At 43.9% G+C, this 23,344-nt stretch overlaps 1 protein-coding gene across 5 annotated transcripts in view; it reads left to right on the forward strand.

Annotated features, from left to right (window-relative positions):
* The first annotated feature begins 2,808 nt into the window (after nucleotides 1-2,808).
* tubgcp6 (tubulin gamma complex component 6) overlaps nucleotides 2,809-23,344 on the forward strand; it is a 32,755-nt gene continuing 12,219 nt past the window's right edge. For 4 of the 5 annotated variants that reach the window (XM_020455987.2, XM_031801260.1, XM_020455990.2 and 1 more), the window contains exons 1-15: nucleotides 2,809-3,056; nucleotides 4,543-5,386; nucleotides 5,574-5,737; nucleotides 9,225-9,438; nucleotides 10,119-10,280; nucleotides 15,079-15,200; nucleotides 15,436-15,499; nucleotides 15,632-15,741; nucleotides 15,899-15,990; nucleotides 16,773-16,912; nucleotides 18,709-18,858; nucleotides 19,291-19,372; nucleotides 20,694-20,782; nucleotides 21,054-21,169; nucleotides 21,419-21,557. In XM_020455987.2, the coding sequence (XP_020311576.1) occupies nucleotides 4,583-5,386; nucleotides 5,574-5,737; nucleotides 9,225-9,438; nucleotides 10,119-10,280; nucleotides 15,079-15,200; nucleotides 15,436-15,499; nucleotides 15,632-15,741; nucleotides 15,899-15,990; nucleotides 16,773-16,912; nucleotides 18,709-18,858; nucleotides 19,291-19,372; nucleotides 20,694-20,782; nucleotides 21,054-21,169; nucleotides 21,419-21,557 (2,448 nt within the window). In that variant the 5' untranslated portion in view covers nucleotides 2,809-3,056; nucleotides 4,543-4,582. The remainder of the gene's footprint in view (nucleotides 3,057-4,542; nucleotides 5,387-5,573; nucleotides 5,738-9,224; nucleotides 9,439-10,118; nucleotides 10,281-15,078; nucleotides 15,201-15,435; nucleotides 15,500-15,631; nucleotides 15,742-15,898; nucleotides 15,991-16,772; nucleotides 16,913-18,708; nucleotides 18,859-19,290; nucleotides 19,373-20,693; nucleotides 20,783-21,053; nucleotides 21,170-21,418; nucleotides 21,558-23,344) is intronic. The other variant, XM_020455986.2, reaches the window with a different exon arrangement.

Genomic DNA, 23,344 nt, shown 5'->3' on the forward strand with positions numbered 1-23,344 from the left:
GCATAGAGAGACTGACTCTCAGGGAGTCCATGTTCTTAACACGCTCAGAGATCTCAGAACTAGATATGCACACACACAGAGAACTTCAAGGCTGCTGCCACAGCGAGAGTGATTACATTTCCTTATCTCAACAACCCCCCCCAACGTCCTACACACTATCACTGATAACTCCCACTTTTTTTTTTTTGACTTGCACTGTATTTGGAGAAATCTGATTGCTGATGAAAAATATGTACATTTTTATATGGGAGTCAATATTATTTGGGAATGATCTTGTTGATAAGATTTTGAATTATTATGTGCACCTCTAGCAGCCAGATTGAGAATGATACAACACACACATCATATAGTAGGCTATGAAAACAGAATTATCAGTCTGCTTCTTTACAGGGTGTCTTCTTCCAGACCAGAAATCAGGTTAAAATCTGCATGCCCCTGGTGTGTCTGCTCCTACCTCAGCCTCCATCCACAGTACAGCAGTGAGCCATGCCAGTCCCTCCCTCGGCTCGGCAGGCGATTGTTGTGTTTACTAGCAGTCTTGCACGTTTCACCTCCACGGGTTTCATAGCTTCTAATGAAGTTTGAGACGTTGATTCCCACCACCGTGGGGGAAGGGGGCTTCACAGCCCACCAATGGCCTAGCGTGGAGGAAGACATTTTGGTGGAAATTAAAACGAACAATAACACTGTGAAGAAGTCCGTTCCACACAGTTGTGGTTATGAATGATACAGGACCAGGTACTGACCAGATGTGCGGCGATGATGTACAGAGTGTGTCTCTGAGGTGAGAGTGGTATCAATGTGGAATGGGTTCTAAAAGTTACCTTTTTCTCTTGTCTTGAGTGTTCAAGTGCTGTATCGGTTTCATGAATGTTACAATATATAGATGAATCATCAAGTTTATTAGTCTATGATTTGTAAATATCCCACCCACTGTGATGAGCCATGCAAGCTATGTAACTGCTAGACACACATGCATATTAACTCTTTCGAGGGAAAGTCAAGCTGACTGGTTAATAACAACATGATCCATTCACTAGAAGCCCCAAACTTTCTACATATGTAAGTTTGCCAAATATGATGTAATTGATTCATAGCTACTTTGAGATTTGCCTCTGCATTGAATACAATGGAGGGCAGGTTTGTCCAGTCAAAATGTTAAAGGTTTAGCCCTTCACTATGGCTGTATCTTGAACTAAATGTGTCGGTAAGGAAGCAGTTATGCTTAAGTAAAATAAAGGAATTTTTGTATTTTTTATTATTGATTTAATGTAACCAAATTAAGTTTGCATCAAAAAATGACTCTTCATATTAAAAAAATACAATAAAGTACTGACTTCTAAAACTGATCACAACCATGAAGTAAATTAATCTCAAACCGATTCAGTTCTTTGGAGAATGTTGAGTATGACTACTACCTTGGGTTAGTATGAATAGTTGTCTGATGCAGTGAAGCACTCTTCTAAGAAAAACTCTTCCAACACTGGAACAATGATTAGGCTTCTCTGTGTATCATTAGGTGTGCCCTTAGATGCTGGGACTGAGAAAAACTTGGCCCACACAGGGAGCAGTGCGGCTTCTCAGTAGTGACTACTCTCTGATGTCAGTTACCTTTAGGACATGTGTGAGGCTAAAACCCTTCCCGCACAGGAAGCAGTGGTAAGGCTTCTCTCCTGTGATACAAACAAATACAATTCACACTGCAATCTGAGAAGTGTTCGCCTCAGAGGAGTCTGGTGGGAGGAACTATAGGAGGATGGACTCATTGTAATGGCTGGAATGGAATTGATGGAACGGAGTCAAACGTGGTTTTCATACGTTTGATAGCTTTCAATTAATACAGCGTTTCCCAGACTCAGTCCATAAATTGCATTCCAGTCATTACAATGAGCCTGTCCTCCTATAGCTCCTCCCACCAGCCACCACTCTTCAGTAGTTTCTTTGAGCCCAAGGATTTGAGAAGTCACACATGCAAACCAGAGGAGGCTGGTGGGTGGGGCTATAGGAGGACAGGGTCATTGAATGGTATTAATTCAGCTCGGTCCTCAAATCAGCTGTGTAGTGTTAGGGCAAAAACCAAAATGTGCAGTCCTGAGGACCGAGTTTGGGAAACGCTGAATGAATACCATTCAATGACCCTGTCCTCCTATAGTTCCCCACACCAGCCTCCTCTGATTTGCATGTGTGACTTCTCAAATCCTCAGGCTCAAAGAAACTACTAAACAGTGGTGGCTGGTGGGATGAGCTATAGGAGGTTCATTGTAATGACTGGAATGCAATTCATAGAATGGTATCAAACATGGAAACCACGTTTGACTCCGTTCCAACTATTCCATTCCAGCCATTACAATGTGGATGTCCTCCTATATATCCTCACACCAGCCCCCACTGCTACTAAAGCAGTCCGATCTGTGTTGTTTATTTGATGCGGTGAAACTGGGCCTCACTGACAGCCTGGATTGAAGCTTTCTCCTGTGTGCTAAATTATTGCTAAATTATATTCCTCCTTATCTTTTCCTCTTCCACGACAATCGACGCTGTCCGCTTCTCTGGGCTGGAACACGACGGCCAGAAGAACCCGGGAACAATTTGGACTTGGTAGAGGCTAGCTAAATGTGAATGGAGTGGTAGGTAGATAAACAGTTGAGGTTGGTGGGCAATGTCGGCACAAATACACCGTATTTGACTTGTCTGTCAGTTGTACTTTAGCGCGCAATCATTGTTACCGGAAGTATGTCATACAAACGTACAGGAGTTAACCAATGAAATAGCCTGGTCTGGTATTTTGTCCACTCAGGTTGAGTGGGCGGGTCCAACGTGTAGTTTAGGTGGATGTACATGATACAGACAAAATAACGTACACTTTTGTTTTGAAACGTATTATGATGAACTACAGAAAGTAGATAGCTAGTATGCATTAAATATAGGCAAGTGACAAGTATACTGAGACATCTAGCTAGCTAACTTGCTAAAAACGAATGGTCCCTCCGTTACTGAACTAGCTAACAGCACCATCATCATGGAAGGAGGACCGAAAACCAATGTATGAGTTGAAGGTAGCTAACATTATTAGCCAGCTAGCTAGTTAGGCATTATTATGGAATACACTTTGCTAGCATGCCTATATGTAGTTATTTTTGCCATCTCGGTGCTCACAACGTGGCTAGCTAGCGAAATGCATTTTGTTCGACGTTAGCCTAGCTACCCAGGCAGCTAACATTAGCTTGCAGTTCTGACTTGTTATACTGTGTCGTTAGGGAGTCGCCAGTTAGCTGCAGCTAACCTTGCTAGCTACTAGTCAATTGTACTCTGCTAATCAAATCAAATTTGATTAATGTTAGTTAGTTGCTCTCACTTAATTGTGCAGCCTACCCACCCACAAAAACATATCTGCATTCGGAAAGTATTCGAACCCCTTCACTTTTAACACATTTTGTTACGTTATTCTAAAATGGATGTCATTGTTTCCCCCCTCCAATCTAACGTTACGCACAACAACCCATAATGACAATGCAAAAAACAGGTTGAGAAATGTTGGCAAATGTGTTCATATATATATATACATATACACACATCTGAAATCACATTTACATAAGTATTCAGACCTTTTACTGAGTACTTTGTTGAAACTTCTTGGGTATGACTCTACAAGCTTGGCACACCTGTATTTGGAGAGTTTCTCCCATTCTTCTATGCAGATCCTCTCAAGCTCTGTCAGGTTGGATGGGGAGCATCGCTGCACAGCTTTTTTCAGGTCTCTCCAGAGATGTTCGATTGGGTTCAAGTCCGGGCTCTGGCTGGGCCACTCAAGGACATTCAGAGACTTGTCCCGAAACCACACCTGTGTTGTCTTGGCTGTGTGCTTGTCCTGTTAGAAGGTGAACCTTCGCTCCAGTCTGAGGTCCTGAGCGCTCTGGAACAGGTTTTCATTAAGGATCTCTCTGTACTTTTCTCCGTTCAGCTTTGCCTCGATCCTGACGAGTCTCCCAGTCCCTGCCGCTGAAAAACATCCCCACAGCATGATGCTGCAACCATGCATCACCGTAGGGATAGTATTGGCCAGGTGATGAGCGGCGCCTGGTTTCCTCCAGACACTTGGCATTCAGGCCAAAGACTTCAATCTTGGTTTCATCAGACCAGAGAATCTTGTTTATCATGGTCAGAGTCCTTTAGGTGCCTTTTGGCAAACTCCAAGCTGGCTGTCATGTTCCTTTTCCTGAGGAGTGGCTTCTGTCTGGCCACTCTACCATAAAAGTATTGTAGGGATGGTTGTCCTTCCCGAAGGTTCTCGCATCTCCACAGAGGAACTCTGGAGCTCTGTCAGAGTGACCATCGGGTTGGGGGACCTTCAATTCATTTAATTCATTTTAGAATAAGGCTGTAAGGTAATAAAATGTGGGAAAGTGTCTGGGTCTGAATACCTTCTGAATGCTTCGGCGATAGCTTGATTTCCAAATGATTATGCTGCACTGACTCAACTCACAAACTACACTACAGTATGTTCAAGTGTTGTACGTTTCATAAAAATATCTGTATCCATAGGTCAGAAGTAATCAATCACATCAACTGACCAGCTACAACCATGTACTCCAGTCCAGATGTCTGCCTTAAATCTGGCAGTCACAACAGTAGCAGTAACAGCAACAGCATCACTGAACTCTTGGGCTCCCTGTGTGACAGCAGCCTCACTGGGGTGTCATGGAAACGTCGTGCTCTAGGAGGGGTGTCTCGAGAGGGGGTCCGCCGCACTCTCAGAAAGCGTGCCTACGGGGCCCTGCTGTCCAAACTGTTCCAGGAGGGCTCCCCGAAAGGGTTCTTGTCAGTACCTAGTGCCACGTCCACCACCCCGCCCAGAAACAAGCTACTTATGATATCCTTTGACCTGCGAGTGGCGGGGTGCCAGGACGAGGCCGAGAGGCTGGAGGAGCAGCTGGGGAGGCTAAGTGAGGGACCCGCCTCGGGTCTGAAGGAGCTGGACTCTGTGCTGGAGCTCTTGGTGCAGCTGACTGGCTCTGCACCCCCACCCCCAGCCTCATTCAGCAGGGACTACATGCGCAGGGAGAGGCCCGTGTTGAGGAGGCCTCCACTGGGGGGCTACCAGAGCGAGGAGCTGCAGAGGTTGGAGGCCCGAGCCTGGGCCCTGATGTGTGGGGAGGAGTGGGGATCCCTGAAGGGTCTGTGTGGGACTCTGGGTCTGATGGATGCTCCTCCGGGCACAGGCCTGCTGGCACTGAGGAGGAGGTCCGACGTAGAGGAGAGGTTTGAGAAGGAGACCAGGATGTCTCTGTTTGGAGCCCTGCAACACTCCCGTACCTCAGACCTGGACATCAGGCTCAATCTGCCTCCTGTTCCCAGCAATGCTGATGTCACTGGGCTAGCCATACGGGTAAGACTGACACTGATATGAGTGGATGTATGACGAATTTCAGTTAATTTGGTTGCAGTGAGTGGTTCCTTTTTGACAATGGTAAAACGTACTGTAGTCAATAATGTCAGACCAAATTGATTTGTTCTTACGGGCACTGGATGATTAGTCATTATAATCAATGATCTCTTGTTGGTGCTCTAACCAGGTGCCACCTTGTTTGGACCAGTTAGAAGATGAGGGCTTCCAGTCAGCCTCCAACCTAACCCCAGACTCCCAGTCAGAGCCCAGTCCCAGCCCAGAACTTGATGTCTGGGACGCCCTGAGGACTTTTGAGCCTGGGAGACGCCGCTGCTGGGAGTCTGTTGGCTGGTAAGGGAGAGATACAAGACTGTTTGAAAGACTGGAACATATAACTGAGGAGAAATTCCACGGTAACGGGTTACGATTTGACTCCCGATTTTTCACATTAAAATGTATGCCAAAAAAAACTATTTATTTACAATTTTAACCAACCATGCAACTCTATGCGCAAGGAATTCTTTCAACAATTTACACAGAACATTTCATAAAAATACATATACTGGAAGAGCTGTGCAGATGCAAAGTTTGGTAACAGAATTACGGTAAAATCTCCCTCAGTTTTCCATAAACTCTGTTAAATATCTGTTCCGAATTAAAAAATTTAAAAACGTCTGCAGAAAGATTGGAGTGTCAGCTATGATATGACACCTTGAGTTTAAAAAACAATAACATTTTGGTTATTAAACTACAATAGGTGAAGTGGATTTACATCAGGTAACGGAATTACTTTAACAGAATTGGGTACACAAAGGTAGAAATATGCTATATATTTATTTCTCATACATGTGTATTATTCCCCCAAACAAGACCACATTTGGTGGGTTCTGACCAGACATCCATGTTTCACAAGTTTGGACCTCACGGTAGAGTACAGTACATTAGTGTACAGTAAAATAGATATGTACAGTACATTAAACTTTACTCTAGTGTGCTCTACTGTCCAAACATGTGTAACATAGATCTCTGGTTCAGATTTGGTCCTCAATGGTAAAAACAAATAACACATAATGATTTTAAAAGGCAAGACACAATTACAAACAACCACATTACATTCATTTACAGTATATTGACATCCTATAAAGTGGCACTTAGAAACACATTTCCTTAATAAAATTTTTTAAAAAGCTCTTCATTGCACATAATCCGTAACCTAGGAAACAAGCTCTTCATTGCACATAATCCCTAACCTAGGAAACAAGCTCTTCATAGAACTATGTGCAATTTTGCTGCTTGTAGGCTACTGTCTGTAATTTCTTAATATATTTATTGATGTGTAGTCTAACACGTGCGCAATGATGATCAGTGATTCAGTGCGTTTTTATTGGGTAAGCATTGCAATAAACCGCCTCAATATTTTCAGCCGTAGGTGGTAATATCTCTAGAGGTTAATCCGTCCTCAGTATTGTGAAACAATTCTAATGTTAAGGTAAGATTTTCATTGAGAAAGCTGATCTGAGTGCATCCTTTCAATCCTATTAGTATCGACGCATGCTCCAACGACGCACTTAGCCACCGTTTTCTCCGTGCGGTGTTTTGGGAAATGCACGTTTACATCAGCTTTTGTAGGAAAGATGCATCGTTAAAGCAATTGTAAGCCTAAGTTACATCTATATTAGGAAACCGGGCCCAGACTGTTGTCAGTCTTGCTTTGACCACCAGATGACAGAAAGAGGAAGAAAATAAAAGTTTTGTAAACTGAATATAACAGTATAGCAGTTGAAGGGAGGTGAAAGCAGGTGTAAGCAGGTGAAAATAGATCAACTATCCTAAACAATGCAAAAATCCCAGCAATTGGTTTGAATGCCATTTAGTGATTACATACAGTCTTGTAGAAATTCAGTGTTGGTTAGATGATCGAGTTTAGGGAACTGTGTGTCTAATTTCATGGTGGTTATTGACCTGTGAGTAAGAGTCTTACCTGATGTAATAAAGGTATCACTAGTCACTGTAAATAACCGCACTTTAATACATTTTACATATCCTACATTACTCACCTCATGTACAGTGGGGCAAAAAAGTATTTAGTCAGCCACCAATTGTGCAAGTTCTCCCACTTAAAAAGATGAGAGAGGCCTGTAATTTTCATCATAGGTACACTTCAACTATGACAGACAAAATGAGGGGGAAAATTTTCAGAAAATCCCATTGTAGGATTTTTAATGAATTTATTTGCAAATTATGGTGGACAATAAGTATTTGGTCAATAACAAAAGTTGATCTCAATACTTTGTTATATACCCTTTGTTGGCAATGACAGAGGTCAAACGTTTTCTGTAAGTCTTCACAAGGTTTTCACACACTGTTGCTGGTATTTTGGCCCATTCCTCCATGCAGATCTCCTCTAGAACAGTGATGTTTTGGGGCTATTCTTCAAATAGCTGCCCTTTGCCTTGATGACAGCTTTGCACACTCTTGACATTCTCTCAACCAGCTTCATGGGGTAGTCACCTGGAATCCATTTCAAATAACTGGTGTGCCTTCTTAAAAGTTAATTTGTGGAATTTCTTTCCCAATTTGGTAAAAGACCAAGTCCATATTATGGCAAGAACAGCTCAAATAAACAAGGAGAAATGACAGTCCATCATTACTTTAAGATGTGAAGGTCAGTCAATACGAAACATTTCAATAACTTTGAACATTTCTTCAAGTGCAGTCGCAATGAGCGACTATGCGACAAGCGCTATGATGAAACTGGCTCTCATGAGGACCGCCACAGGAAAGGACGACCCAGAGTTACCTCTGCTGCAGAGGATAAGTTCATTTGAGTTACCAGCCTCAGAAATTGCAGCCCAGATAAATGCTTCACAGAGTTCAAGTAACAGACATATCTCAACATCAACTGTTTAGAGGAGACTGTGTGAATCAGGCCTTCATGGTCGAATTGCTGCAAAGAAACCACTACTAAAGGATCCCAATAAGAAGAGACTTGCTTGGGCCAAGACACACAAGTAATGGACATTAGACGGGTGGAAATCTGTCCTTTGGTCTGGAATCCAAATTGGAGATTTTTGGTTCCAACCGCTGTGTCTTTGTGAGACGCGGTGTGGGTGAACAGACGATCTCCGCTAGTGTATTTCCCACCGTGACGCATTGAGGAGGAGGTGTTATGGTGTGGTGTGGGGGTGCTTTGCTGGTGACACTGTCTGTGATTTATTTAGATTTCAAGGCACATTTAACCAGCATGGCTACCACAGCATTCTGCAGCGATATGCCATCCCATCTGGTTTGGGCTTAGTAAGGGCTATTGAACCAAGAAGGAGAGTGGAGTGCTGCATCAGATGACCTGGCCTCCACAACCCCCTGACCTCAACCAAATTGAGATGGTTTGGGATGAGTCAGACCGCAGAGTGAAGGAAAAGCAACCAACAAGTGCTCAGCATATGTGAGAACTCCTTCAAGACAGTTGGAAAAGCATTCCAGGTGAAGCTGGTTGAGAGAATGCCAAGTGTGCAAAGCTGTCATCAAGGCAAAGGGTGGGTAAAATATAGACTTTTTATGGTTACATGATTCCATATGTGTTATGTCATAATTTTCATGTATTCACTATTATTCTACAATGTAGAAAATAGTAAAAAATAAAGAAAAACCCTTGAATGAGTAGGTGTTCTAAAAATTTGACCAGTAGTGTAGATTCTTAGCTTTCATTTGACACCCAATTTGACACGATCCTTTGAACACATGTTGGTGCTCATGGGGCCTTTTTAGATGGAAATGGCCTAAAATGTTAGAATTATTCCAGAATAATTCATCAAGCATAAACTCTTTCTCCCACCAGCCCACCAGGGAAGAGGGAATTCCCCTACCTGACGGAGGGAGGCAGGGAGGCTTTTGATCAGCTCTACAGGCTGTGGGAGGGGGAGATGAGGGTGGTATGCTCTGCCTCCCCCTCGCCCCTCCTGCCCCTGCCTCTGGACTGTCAGACCCAGCTGGTCAGTGACCTACTTAATGTATTGATCGGGGTGGCGTCTACTACCTTCCCCCTCAACCAGGTACTGTAACCCCATCACCTTAACTCTGGCTGTAGTCTGCATACTACTTTATTTGGTTTGATGTATATGTAATATAAATATTTTGCGTGTTATACAATGGGTGATTCTAATCCAGAATGCTGATTGGTTAAAACCACATTCCAGCCAGTATCTATTCTACAAGTTACCACCTGCTAAATCTATGACATTAAAATGCCTATTTACTCTGTTCCATTTGACTGCGCAATCCACTGTCTCATCAGCCCAGCCTGGCAATTTATAAACTTGATCTCCACTATAAAAAGCATCTGGACATTTATCTAATTTCTTTTAAACTAACACTTGGTTTTCAACAGCTGAGATTTGTATATATCTTGCGGTCTGTCCTTCCGACATTTACAACGTAATTTCAATATTCAAATTCGATCTTTAGCTGTCCCATAGTAATGAACGTGTCGGAAGTCGGGACGAGACCGTCAGGCAGCATTTCTCAGCCAGTCGAAATCATGAATCAGCTGGCATAATTTTTAAGGATATATACAAAGAAATATCAATTGAAAGAAGGTCAAACTAAACGAAGTGCAGCTAGTTTACTTTGTCTCAGGCCTAACAACACCCGTGCCAAAATATCCTCCAAACACTAGCTTCATGGGCATTACCACTTAATTACATAATGGATTCAATTTTTTCTCTTTCTCCAGGTGTGTGTAAATTTTGACGTTCGACCCGGAGTGTGTGTGTCTGGAGCGTCACCGGAGAGTGTGTCTAGTTTGCTTGGCGAGCTGGCTCAGTATGGCACCCATTACCTGAGGCTCAGTCGCTTCGTTCTGCAGAGTGCCCAAAAGAGAGGCCTGGTCTTCCAGGTATGGTCCTTCAATCGTTATATACCGCCCTATCGCATCTGTTATCGTGGCTCATATTCACAAAGTGTCTCCGAGTAAAAGTGCGGATATTTTATATTATAAATTACTGGATAGGGGTAATTATCTGGTGTATAAACGGTGTGGGTTTCAAGGCCTTTTGAAGTAAGACGTTAAGGAATAGCCATGGGTAACACTTTACTTTAGGCCTGCAGGTAAAGACATTATGATGTGGTTATAATGCATTATAAACTGGGTGGTTCGAACCCTGAATGCTGATTGGCTGAAAGCCATGGTATATCAGACCGTATACCACGGGTAAGAACAGTAAAATGTTGTTTTTTTTTTGTCGAATTACTTTGGTAACCAGTTCCCATAACCATAATAGCAATAAGGCACCTCTGGGGTTTGTGGTATATGGCCAATATACCACGGCTAAGGGCTGTATCCAGGCACTCCGCGATGCGTCATAACAAAGAACAGCCCGTATCTGTGGTATATTGGCCATTTACCACACCCCTTCAGGCCTCATTGCTTAATTGTAAGACTTGTCATAAGTATAGGGTTGCGACATTTCTGTAAAATTCCTGGTTTGAGAAATCGGTATTTCCTGCTTATTCCCTCCCAATTCCGGGAATCATCCAAACGAGGAAAACCTGGGAATTTTAGGAAAGTTGCTGGAATTTTGCAACTACACAAGTATGTCCATGTACATACATATATATACAGTACCAGTCAAACGTTTGGACACACCTACCCATTCAAGGGTTTTTCTTTATTTTTACTAGCATTTCCATTAAATAGTACACGCAAAACACCAGTCTCAACGTCAACACTGGCCTATAAAAATAAAAGATTAAGATGGGCAAAAGAACAGACACTGGACAGAGGAGTTGCATCTTCACTGTTGACGTTGAGACTGGTGTTTTGCGGGTACTATTTAATGAAGCTGCCTGTTGAGGAATTGTGAGGCGTCTGTTTCTCAAACTAGACCCTAATGCACTTGTCTTCTTGCTCAGTTGTGCACCGGGGCCTCCCACTCTTTCTATTCTGGTTAGAGCCAGTTTGCGCTGTTCTGTGAAGGGAGTAGTACACAGCGTTGTACGAGATCTTCAGTTTCTTGGCAATTTATCGCATGGAATAGCCTTCATTTCTCAGAGCAAGAATAGACTGGCGAGTTTCAGAAGAAAGTCTGTTTCTGGCCATTTTGAGTTTGTAAACAGTTTTATTGCTTCTTTAATCAGGACAACAGTTTTCAGCTGTGCTAACATAATTGCAAAGGGGTTTTCTAATGATCAATTAGCCTTTTTAAAATGATAAACTTGGATTAGCTAACACAATGTGCCTTTGGAACACAGGAGTGATGGTTGTTGATAATGGGCCTCTGTATGACTAATGTACAGTGCCTTGCGAAAGTATTCGGCCCCCTTAAACTTTGCGAACTTTTGCCACATTTCAGGCTTCAAACATAAAGATATAAAACTGTATTTTTTTGTGAAGAATCAACAACAAGTGGGACACAATCATGAAGTGGAACGACATTTATTGGATATTTCAAACTTTTTTAACAAATCAAAAACTGAAAAATTGGGCGTGCAAAATTATTCAGCCCCTTTACTTTCAGTGCAGCAAACTCTCTCCAGAAGTTCAGTGAGGATCTCTGAATGATCCAATGTTGACCTAAATGCGCAGAGAGCATCATGAAGAACAAGGAACACACCAGGCAGGTCCGAGATACTGTTGTGAAGAAGTTTAAAGCCGGATTTGGATACAAAAAGATTTCCCAAGCTTTAAACATCCCAAGGAGCACTGTGCAAGCGATAATATTGAAATGGAAGGAGTATCAGACCACTGCAAATCTACCAAGACCTGGCCGTCCCTCTAAACTTTCAGCTCATACAAGGAGAAGACTGATCAGAGATGCAGCCAAGAGGCCCATGATCACTCTGGATGAACTGCAGAGATCTACAGCTGAGGTGGGAGACTCTGTCCATAGGACAACAATCAGTCGTATATTGCACAAATCTGGCCTTTATGGAAGAGTGGCAAGAAGAAAGCCATTTCTTAAAGATATCCATAAAAAGTGTTGTTTAATGTTTGCCACAAGCCACCTGGGAGACACACCAAACATGTGGAAGAAGGTGCTCTGGTCAGATGAAACCAAAATTGAACTTTTTTGCAACAATGCAAAACGTTATGTTTGGCGTAAAAGCAACACAGCTCATCACAATGAACACACCATCCCCACTGTCAAACATGGTGGTTTTGATGGTTTGGGCCTGCTTTTCTTCAGCAGGGACAGGGAAGATGGTTAAAATTGATGGGAAGATGGATGGAGCCAAATACAGGACCATTCTGGAAGAAAACCTGATGGAGTCTGCAAAAGACCTGAGACTGGTCTTTTGCTGGTCATCATGGTTTGGGCCTGCTTTTCTTCAGCAGGGACAGGGAAGATGGTTAAAATTGATGGGAAGATGGATGGAGCCAAATACAGGACCATTCTGGAGGAAAACCTGATGGAGTCTGCAAAAGACCTGAGACTGGGACGGAGATTTGTCTTCCAACAAGACAAGGATCCAAAACATAAAGCAAAATCTACAATGGAATGGTTCAAAAATAAACATATCCAGGTGTTAGAATGGCCAAGTTAAAGTCCAGACCTGAATCCAATCGAGAATCTGTGGAAAGAACTGAAAACTGCTGTTCACAAATGCTCTCCATCCAACCTCACTGAGCTCGAGCTGTTTTGCAAGGAGGAATGGGAAAGAATTTCAGTCTCTCGATGTGCAAAACTGATAGAGACATACCCCAAGCGACTTACAGCTGTAATCGCAGCAAAAGGTGGCGCTACAAAGTATTAACTTAAGGGGGCTGAATCATTTTGCACGCCCATTTTTTCAGTTTTTGATTTGTTAAAAAAGTTTGAAATATCCTATAAATGTTGTTCCACTTCATGATTGTGTCCCACTTGTTGTTGATTCTTCACAAAAAATACAGTTTTATATCTTTATGTTTGAAGCCTGAAATGTGGCAAAAGGTCGCAAAGTTCAAGGGGGCCGAATACTTTCGCAAGGCACTGTAGATAATTTATGGAATATCTGCCATTTCCAGCTACAATATTCATTTTATTTTAATGGACAACATTTTTTTTGCTTTTCTGTCAAAAACAAGGACATTTCTAAGTGACCCCAAACTTTTGAACGGTAGTGTAGTAAAAGTGTTAAACAAATTAAGATATATTTGAGATTCTTCAATGTAGCCACCCTTTGTCTTGATGACAGCTTTACACACTCTTGGCATTCTCCCAACCAGCTTCAGAGGAAAAATTTTTTCCTACGGTCTTGGAGTTCCCACATATGCTGAGCACTTGTTGGCTGCTTTTCCTTCACTCTGCGGTCCAACTCATCCCAAACCATCTCAATTGGGTTGAGGTCAGGTGATTGTGGAGCACTCCATCACTCTCCTTCTTGGTCAAATAGCCCTTATATTCAGGGAAAGAGGGGGATTCAAAGTCAGTTGTACTTCTGAATTCCTTCAACTGAAATGTGTCTTCCGCATTTAATCCAGCCCCTCTGAACCAGAGAGGTGCGGGGGCTGCCGACATTCACGTCTTCGGCACCCGGGAACATTGGGTTAACTGCCTTGCTCAGGGGCAGAACGACGGGTTTTTACCAGCTCAGGATTCGATCCAGCAACCTTTCAGTAACTGGCCCAATGCTCTAACCACTAGACTGCCTGGAGGTGTGTTTTGGATCATTGTCCTGTTGAAAAACAAATGATAGTCCCACTAAGCGCAAACCAGATGGTATGGCGTATCGCTGCAGAATGCTGTGGTAGCCATGCTGGTTAAGTGTGCCTTGAATTCTAAATAAATCATTGACAGTGTCACCAGCAAAGCACCCCCACATCATAACACCACCTCCTCCATGCTTCACGGTAGGAACCACACATGTGGAGATCATCAGTTCATCTACTCTGCATCTCACAAAGACTTATCAGACCAAAGGACAGATTTCAACCGGTTTACTGTCCATTGCTTGTGTTTCTTGACCCAAGCAAGTGGCTTCTTCTTATTGGTGTCCTTTAGTAGTTTCTTTGCAGCAATTTGACCATGAAGGCGTGATTCATGCAGTCTCCTCTGAACAGTTGATGTTGAGATGTGTCTGTTACTTGAACTCTGTGAAGCATTTATTTGGGCTGCAATCTGAGGTGCAGTTAACTCTAATGACATTATCCTCTGGGTCTTCCTTTCCTGTGGCGGTCCTCATGAGAGCCAGTTTCATCATAGCGCTTGATTGTTTTTGCGACTGCACTTGAAGAAACATTCAAAGTTCTTGACATTTTAAGGTTTGACTGACCTTCATGTCTTAAAGTAATGATGGACTGTCATTTCTCTTTGTTTATTTGAACTGTTCTTGCCATAATATGGACTTGGTCTTTTACCAAATAGTGTTATCTTCTCTATACCAACCCTACCTTGTCACAACACAACTGATTGGCTCAAACACATTAAGAAGGAAAGAAATTCCACAAATGAACTTTTAACAAGGCTCACCTGTTAATTGAAATGCATTCCAAGAGTGTGCAAAGCTGTCATCAAGATGGCTACTTTGAAGAATCTCAAATATAAAATATATTTTGATTTAACACTTTTTTGTTTACTACATGATTCCTTATGTGTTATTTCAACTTTTTGATGTCTTTACTATTATTCTACAATGTAGAAAATAGTAAAAATAAAGAGAAATCCTTGAATGAGTTGGTGTCCAAACTTTTGACTGGTACTCTGTCTTTCTCTCAGGCGTTTACAGGTGGGCTGCGTAAGTACCTGCATTACTACCGGGCCTGTGTCCTCAGCACCCCTCCCACCCTTAGCCTGCTCACCATCGGCTTCCTGTTCCGCAAGGTGGGCCGGCAGCTCAGGTAAGACCCTTACTCACAGATCAATAACCACCACACAGTTCCCTAAACTCGATCATCTAACCAACACTGAATTCCTACAAGACTGTATGTACTCACTAAATGGCATTCCAACCAATTGAATGTGCATTGTTTAGGATAGTTGATTTTCAATTAAATAGCTAGATTTTAGGAATTGACGCTGTGTTACGCTGTCTAGTGTCCCCCAGTCAGGCTCCTGTTTCTTCTGTGTTTGTAGGTATTTGTCAGAGTTGTGCTGTGTGGATGGGGCATCTGGTGTGGGCCAGGCTACCTTCCCTGTGGTAAGTTTCATTACACCTCTCCGACACACCACCCTGATTTCTGTCGGCATATTCACTCTCTCTGTTTGCCTCAGCCATTTAGAGGTGTATGTACTCAATAGTTTAACTCGGCCGGTATCTTGTCTTCTTCAGGGTGTGACGCTGCTCTCCTACCTGTACAACGAGGCCCAGAGCAACTGCAGCAATGAGAACTACCCCGTGCTGCTGTCCCTACTGAAGAGCAGCTGTGAGCCTTACACACGGTCAGTCATCCCAGCCTTCACACTGACAATGTCCACTGATCTATCCCACGTGGAATTTATGCTAACCTGCACCCCCACAAATGCTTTCAAGATGCTTGTAAACAACGTGCCCTGGCCTGGTTGTGCTCCTGACTGATCCTGTTCCCTGTGTGTGTAGGTTTGTGTCAGACTGGGTGTACAGTGGAGTGTTCCGGGATGTGTACGGAGAGTTCATGATCCAGGTCAACGAAGACTACCTCAGCTTCAGAGGTCAGAACGTTACACTGCCCGATAACAGTACTCTGCATGCACAGTGTCGATTGTAGCAACCTCATGAAGCAGGTTCATCCCTCTTGTGGTAAAGATGTTGGACTGACCGTGTTTGAGTTCAGGTTGGGCTACACTCCGAATGAGCTAATTCCCTGTACCACATTCAAGGACCGACAGTATCACTTTCAGATTTGCTGTGGTTTAGAGCAGGGTTTCCCAAACTCGGTCCCGGGGCCCTTCTTGGGTGCACGTTTTGCATTTGGACCAAGCACCATACAGCTGATTCAAATATCTAACTCGTCATCAAGATTATTTGCATCAGCGGTGTAGTGCTTGGTCAAAAACCAAAACGTGCATTCAAGGAGGTCCCCGGGACCGGGTTTGGGAAACCCTGCTCTAGAGGACTGTTACCTGATCTGGCTCACTTCATCATGCCTGCAGGGAACCTTCCTAGTGTTTCTCACTCCTGATTTTGAAGGACATACTAATGTCACTTGCTCTATTCCAAGAGTCAGTTAGTGAAGCAATCAGTGGAGCTTGCTTGGCAATGGCAAGCTTCTTCATTCGTTTCTTCATGAAATAAATCCTGGTGAATTCATGCCCCCCAGTGCTTGTATTAGGGTACACAGATCTAACCTGTTATCATTTACTAGTAGTTTTTTCTATAGTAGGACCTAAACACCCATCATCGAAAAACTCATGACCCCACTGTAATAGGGTTAGGAAAAACTCCTTTCCTAGAAATTCCTGGTGTACCTCACAACCCTCCTCTCTCCCGCTAGACAAGCACTTCTGGGCGCAGGGCTACACACTGATCTCCCGTGATGTGGAGGACTGCGTGCCTGTCTTCCTCCGACACATAGCCAACGACGTGTACGTCTGTGGGAAGACCATCAACCTGCTCAAGATCTGCTGTCCCCAGGTCTGTGGTAATGGGTCATTTACACACTCATACTGTGTCCTTGGTAGAGGTCGACCGATTATGATTTTTCAACACCGATACCGATTTACTGGAGGACCGAAAAAAGCCGATACCGATTAATCGGCTGATTTTTTTATATATACATATTTATTTCATTTCATTTTATATATATTTGTAGCAATGACAATTACAACAATACTGAATGGACACATATTTTAACTTAATATAATACATCAATAAAATCTATTTGGTCTCCAATAAATAATGAAACATGTTCAATTTGGTTTAAATAATGCAAAAGCAGTGTTGGAGAAGAAAGTAAAAGTGCAATATGTGCCATGTAAAAAAGCTAACGTTTAAGTTCCTTGCTCAGAACATGAGAACATATGAAAGCTGGTGGTTCCTTTTAACTTGAGTCTTCAATATGTCCAGTTAAGAAGTTTTAGGTTGTAGTTATTATAGGAATGATAGGACTATTTCTCTCTATACGATTTGAATTTCATATACCTTTGACTATTGTAGGCACTATAGTATTGCCAGCCTAATCTCGGGAGTTGATAGGCTTGAAGTCATAAACAGCGCTGTGCTTCAAGCTTTGCGAAGAGCTGCTGGCAAACGCAGGAAAGTGCTGTTTGAATGAAAACTTACGAGCATGCTGCTGCCTACCACCGCTCAGTCAGACTGCTCTATCAAATATCAAATCATAGACTTAATTATAATATAATAAACACACAGAAATACGAGCCTTAGGTCATTTAATATGGTAAAATCCGGAAACTATCATTTCGAAAAACAAAACGTTTATTCTTTCAGTGAAACACGGAACCATTCCGTATTTTATCGAACGGGTGGCATCCCTAAGTCTAAATATTTTTGTTACATTGCACAACCTTCAATGTTATGTCATAATTATGTAATATTCTGGCAAATTCATTTTAGGATCTTTGTTAGGAAGAAATGGTCTTCACACAGTTCGCAACGAGCCATGCAGCCCAAACTGTTGCATATACCCTGACTCTGCTTGCACTGAACGCAAGAGAAGTGACACAATTTCCCTAGTTAATATTGCCTGCTAACATGAATTTATTTTAACTAAATATATTAAAAATATACTTGTATTGATTTTAAGAAAGGCATTGATGTTAATGGTTAGGTATATTGGTATATTGATTGTGCTTTTGTCGCATTCTGTTAATTTTGTTAAATCACCCGTTTGGCAAAGTAGGCTGTGATTCGATGATAAATTAACAGGCACCGCATTGATTGTATTCAACACAGGACAAGCTAGTTAAACTAGTAATATCATCAACCACGTGTAGTTAACTAGTGATTATGTTAAGATTGATTGTTTTTTTATAAGATAAGTTTAATGCTAGCTAGCAACTTACCTTGGCTCCTTGCTGCACTCACATAACAGGTGGTCAGCCTGCCATGCAGTCTCCTCGTGGATTGCAATGTAATCGGCCATAATCGGCGTCCAAAAATGCAGATTACTGATTGTTATGAAAACTTGAAATCAGCCCTTATTAATCGGTCGACCTCTAGTCCTTGGGTCAGAGAATAAATACTAGGATGGAGTTACAGACCTTAGATGAGTGTCCAGGAAAAGTATTGTTTTTTGTGTTTTTTTTCTCCTAATGGTTAAAGTTAGGTTTTGGGAAGGGACTGAGCTGATCCTAGATCTGTACGTACACAAACCCCTATCCGGAGCAGTCTAGCAGCCCAAAGTTAACTGTGATCTAGGCTAGGATCAGCTGTACCTATAACTGCTGTCTGATATTGTCTCTCTGCCGCAGCATTACATCTGCTGGTCGGAGCTGCCCGTGCCTCGCATCGCTGTCACGTTCTCCCTGCAGGAGGTAGAGGAGATAGAGAGGGACTGTGCCGTGTACCGAGGACGCATGGAGAGGATCGCCAAGCACAGCGCCACCAGCAGGGAGGAACAGGTACTGCAGCAAATCATCAAGGACCTAAGACTATCCTGAGAAATGCATGAAACTCAAACTTGAATGGAAAAAACATCTATTAATAATGCATTGGATTTTTATAGCGCTTTTCTAAACCCCAAATATGCTTTAAAGTGTAGGGCTTTGACGTTAATTGGAGATTTGTGTGAAAATGTTTGTTCTACGCTTCTCTGCTTTGGACTCAGCTTTCCATAGATAGGAGAAGAGAGAGAGAGGGAAGGAATGACAGAGATGGGGAAAGCGGCAGTAATGGACCATTAAGCTGATTTACACATACTCGATTTGAAACCCTCAGTGATCTACAGTCCAAATCCATGGCCTATTTTTCAGCTAGAGCAGAAGCGGGAGAAGATAGCAGATAGATCTCTGTTAATGATGGTCTGTGTCTGTTCTCTCTGTCTTTGTTGCTAGGCCCTGCGCACAGAGCAGGCACGCCAGGAACTGATCAATCAGGTCAGGCAGTCGGCCGCCAAGACCCTGGAGAGCATCCGCGGTGAGGGACACGCACAGTAACACACGCAGGGCCTAAAGTTAAAACCTGCCACCTGCCAGACGTGGGTAGATTTTGGCATTGGTGGGTAAGAATGTTTAAATAACCAGCCACGTTGGCGCGTGGTAACACTCCGGGCTCTACAGTGTGACCATTTAATAAAAATAGTCAACAATTTGTGCGATTTATAGCAAAATAAATGCAGTAGCTGTTTTCAATTTCTGCCCTTTTTGTTTCATATCTAGTAATGCAAAAAATGCATCTGAATCACACTGTGAGAGCTGAAAGATTTGTTTTTAGAAGCAATGGGCACAAGTTGGTCTAATTTACTCGAAAGTACTGAAGTGAGACTTTGTCCTTGTGTTTCTTAGCTTGTGAACAAAACAATGTAAATAGCCAAGTTGCTTTTCAATGTGTGAGTATGCACCCACTGCTAGCAAAAAGACACATCGTTGGCCTCTACTGGTGACATTCTCATAGGTACACATGATAACTAGAGTGATCCTGTTACCAAGGTAACCTTAAAGGAATCAGCTAAAAAAATATATATATATTTTTATTAAAATACTTTGGTCACAGAATATTAAATTAAATCGATCAATATACCACATACTTCTTGTATGTGGTATACTTGTAATACATTACTAAGCATGCTCATCTGTTTTTGTGTGTTTTTGTAATTATGGCAAAACATACAAAATATACGTTAACAAATCAGTGGCAGGTATATATATATATTTTTTTTATCTACCTGCCGCATTGGCTGTTTATGGGGCGGCCGGTAGCCTAGTGGTTAGAGCGTTGGACTAGTAACCAAAATGTTTCTAGATCGAATCCCTGAGCTGACCAGGTAAAAATCTGTCGTTCTTCCCCTGAACAAGGCAGTTAACCCACTGTTCCTAGCCCGCCATTGTAAATAGGAATTTGTTCTTAAATGACTTGCCCAGTTAAATAAAAATTAAATTGTCTGTTTATACAAAAAAGTTAGGCCCTAGACAATACACTGGTACAGACATACAATCTTTACAACATTGCTCACAACCCTGATTACACCCCAAAAGAACTTGGCACATCACCCTCTATAACCCTAAGGATTCTTCACAGAGACAGCAGGGAGAAGGGGGGCTGATATGAGTGAGAAAAATCTTTGAACAGCTTCCAGCACCTCAGGGTGTAAAATCTAATCATCGCTCACATAGTTTAAGAAACTGCTCATATCAGTTATTGCTTCAAAGATGTGCAATGGGAAGTGAATGGGCCAAGTACTGTGTGTGTACTGTAGGGGGTAACCAACCTGCTGTTCTCCCTCTCTCGCCCCCTGCAGGGCGCCAGGTGTCGCAGCGTCTGGCTGAAGAGGCAAAGAAGAGGGAACGCTTTGAAGAGCTGAGACAGCACTTGGAGCAGGAACAAGAGGTGGGACAGAGAGCGAGAAAGGGAGACCAAGAGAGAGGGTTACACTTTACTGTCTTCCTTTTGACCTTCATATCTTCACAAGCTAAAGACGGAGGGAGGGAGAAAGAAGGAAGGAATGAGAGAGAAGCAAACAATTACTCTTTAACTTGCATCATAGGAACACAACTAGGACCACAACACTATCCTTTTATCTTCAGAGCCGTGTTACTGTTTTCTTACCTCAGCTGTAGAGTGTGTGTAACCCATGTCTGTGCATGTGTGAATGTTGCAGTGGCACAGTTTAGCCAGGAGGAAGGAGCAGGAGGATGAATTCAGCTTTGCCAGGGAGCTGAGAGACCGAGAGAAGCGACTACAGGCCCTGGAGGAGCAGCTGGAGATCCGAGCCAGGTCTGGCCACTAGGGCGCGCCACCGCATCATACCCACATTAGACACACAGTCACGTTACACACACACAGCAATAATTTTAGATTTGGTTATTATAATAAAAGTAAGAGTTGCACAAATCTTCTCCTCTTCACCACCTCTCCCTCCTCTCACCCCTCTCTCAAATCACAACCTTATCTTCAAGACAAGCCTGAGTTGGGTGAAACCTGACCCTTAAATAACCTGAGATAACAATGCATCCTGGTCCTCAGGAAGGAACTGATTGCCCAGTACAGCCACCTATCAGAGGAGGCGGCCAAGAGGGAGTGGCGGGCCATGTGGAGGGTTCAGCGAATGAGACTGGACGATTCCCGGGCCCAGTTCCTACAGCAAGACCAACAGGAGACTGAGGTCAGTAGTACTCTCTCTTATACACACACTGTCTCTCGACGGAGGTTACTTAGAAGGGTGTAAATTAGAGGTCATCGCAGGTCCCGGGCCTGGGCCTTTCCCACCCGGACCTGATATGCATAAATACATTTTTAAGATATAGAGACCCTTTCAGAACGGACCCGAATACAACTAGACCCGTTCCGTTATAGACCTGATCGGCTGCAGACCCGGTCCAATACAATCCGAGTGAGGGAAGCAGCAGCGACGTCATTTAAGCTACTTTATTAACCGGCGCTGATACAGCATGAGAGGAGGGAGAGGTGCAGCTCTAGCAGGCGGGGGGGGGGGGCATACTGTGAGCGAGGGACTTGGGGAGCAGGGAGGGAGGGAGAGGTGCAGCTCTAGCAGGCGGGGGAGGGCCATACTGTGGGCGAGGGACTTGGGGAGCAGGGAGGGAGGGAGAGGTGCAGCTCTAGCAGGCGGGGGGGGGGGGCCATACTGTGAGTGAGGGACTTGGGGAGCAGGGAGGGAGGGTGGGGTGCAGCTCTAGCAGGCGGGGGGGGGGGGGGCCATACTGTGAGTGAGGGACTTGGGGAGCAGGGAGGGAGGGAGAGGTGCAGCTCTAGCAGGCGGGGGAGGGCCATACTGTGAGCGAGGGACTTGGGGAGCAGGGAGGGAGGGAGAGGTGCAGCTCTAGCAGGCGGGGGAGGGCCATACTGTGAGCGAGGGACTTGGGGAGCAGGGAGGGAGGGAGAGGTGCAGCTCTAGCAGGCGGGGGGGGGGGGGGGGGGGGGGGGGGCATACTGTGAGCGAGGGACTTGGGGAGCAGGGAGGGAGGGAGAGGTGCAGCTCTAGCAGGCGGGGGAGGGCCATACTGTGAGCGAGGGACTTGGTGAGCAGGGAGGGAGGGAGAGGTGCAGCTCTAGCAGGCGGGGGAGGGCCATACTGTGAGCGAGGGACTTGGGGAGCAGGGAGGGAGGGAGAGGTGCAGCTCTAGCAGGCGGGGGAGGGCCATACTGTGAGCGAGGGACTTGGGGAGCAGGGAGGAAGGGAGAGGTGCAGCTCTAGCAGGCGGGGGAGGGCCATACTGTGAGCGAGGGACTTGGGGAGCAGGGAGGGAGGGAGAGTTGCAGCTCTAGCAGGCGGGGGAGGGCCATACTGTGAGCGAGGGACTTGGGGAGCAGGGAGGGAGGGAGAGACGAGACACCAAGTCGACTCCAACTATAGTAGATTAATAGCTGACTAGCTAGCTAGGCTAATTGAGGCTGCAGCGCTTTCTGATCCTACAGTTACAAATAACACCAACTCCATTCAGAATATTAAGTAGAAGCCTGCCTGTTGGCTCTTGGTCGCTGTAGCCTGTCCTTGTCTTTTAACTTTTAATTCCATTTTCCATGGATTAGATCTCTCCTCACTTTTGCCACACGGAGCAAGGTTCTATGACTGTAGCCTATTGCCTCTTTGAGGACTTACGATTGGCCAACAACAAGCTACATGCTCCACTCTTGTGATAAGAAAGAGCAGCAGCATAAATTATACAATTTGTCTCTCTCCTGCAGCAGTCATGTTTTGATCTGTACGGGCCCTTCCGGACAGGTCAGTTTTAATTACAGATACCCGTGACAATCATATCAGACCCCACCCAGACCCGTGACATTATTTACAATTCTGGTTCAGGTCGGGTTTTTGGGTACAGGTGGATCTGTGAAGACCACTAGTGTGAATCGTGTTTTGGCGGTGTGGTTTCATATGATGTTGATGAATATGATTGTGATGCTGATGTTGATTTAATATGATTGTGGTGA

This window comes from Oncorhynchus kisutch, linkage group LG22, assembly GCF_002021735.2.
Source record: "Oncorhynchus kisutch isolate 150728-3 linkage group LG22, Okis_V2, whole genome shotgun sequence".
Taxonomy (NCBI): Eukaryota; Metazoa; Chordata; class Actinopteri; order Salmoniformes; family Salmonidae; genus Oncorhynchus; species Oncorhynchus kisutch.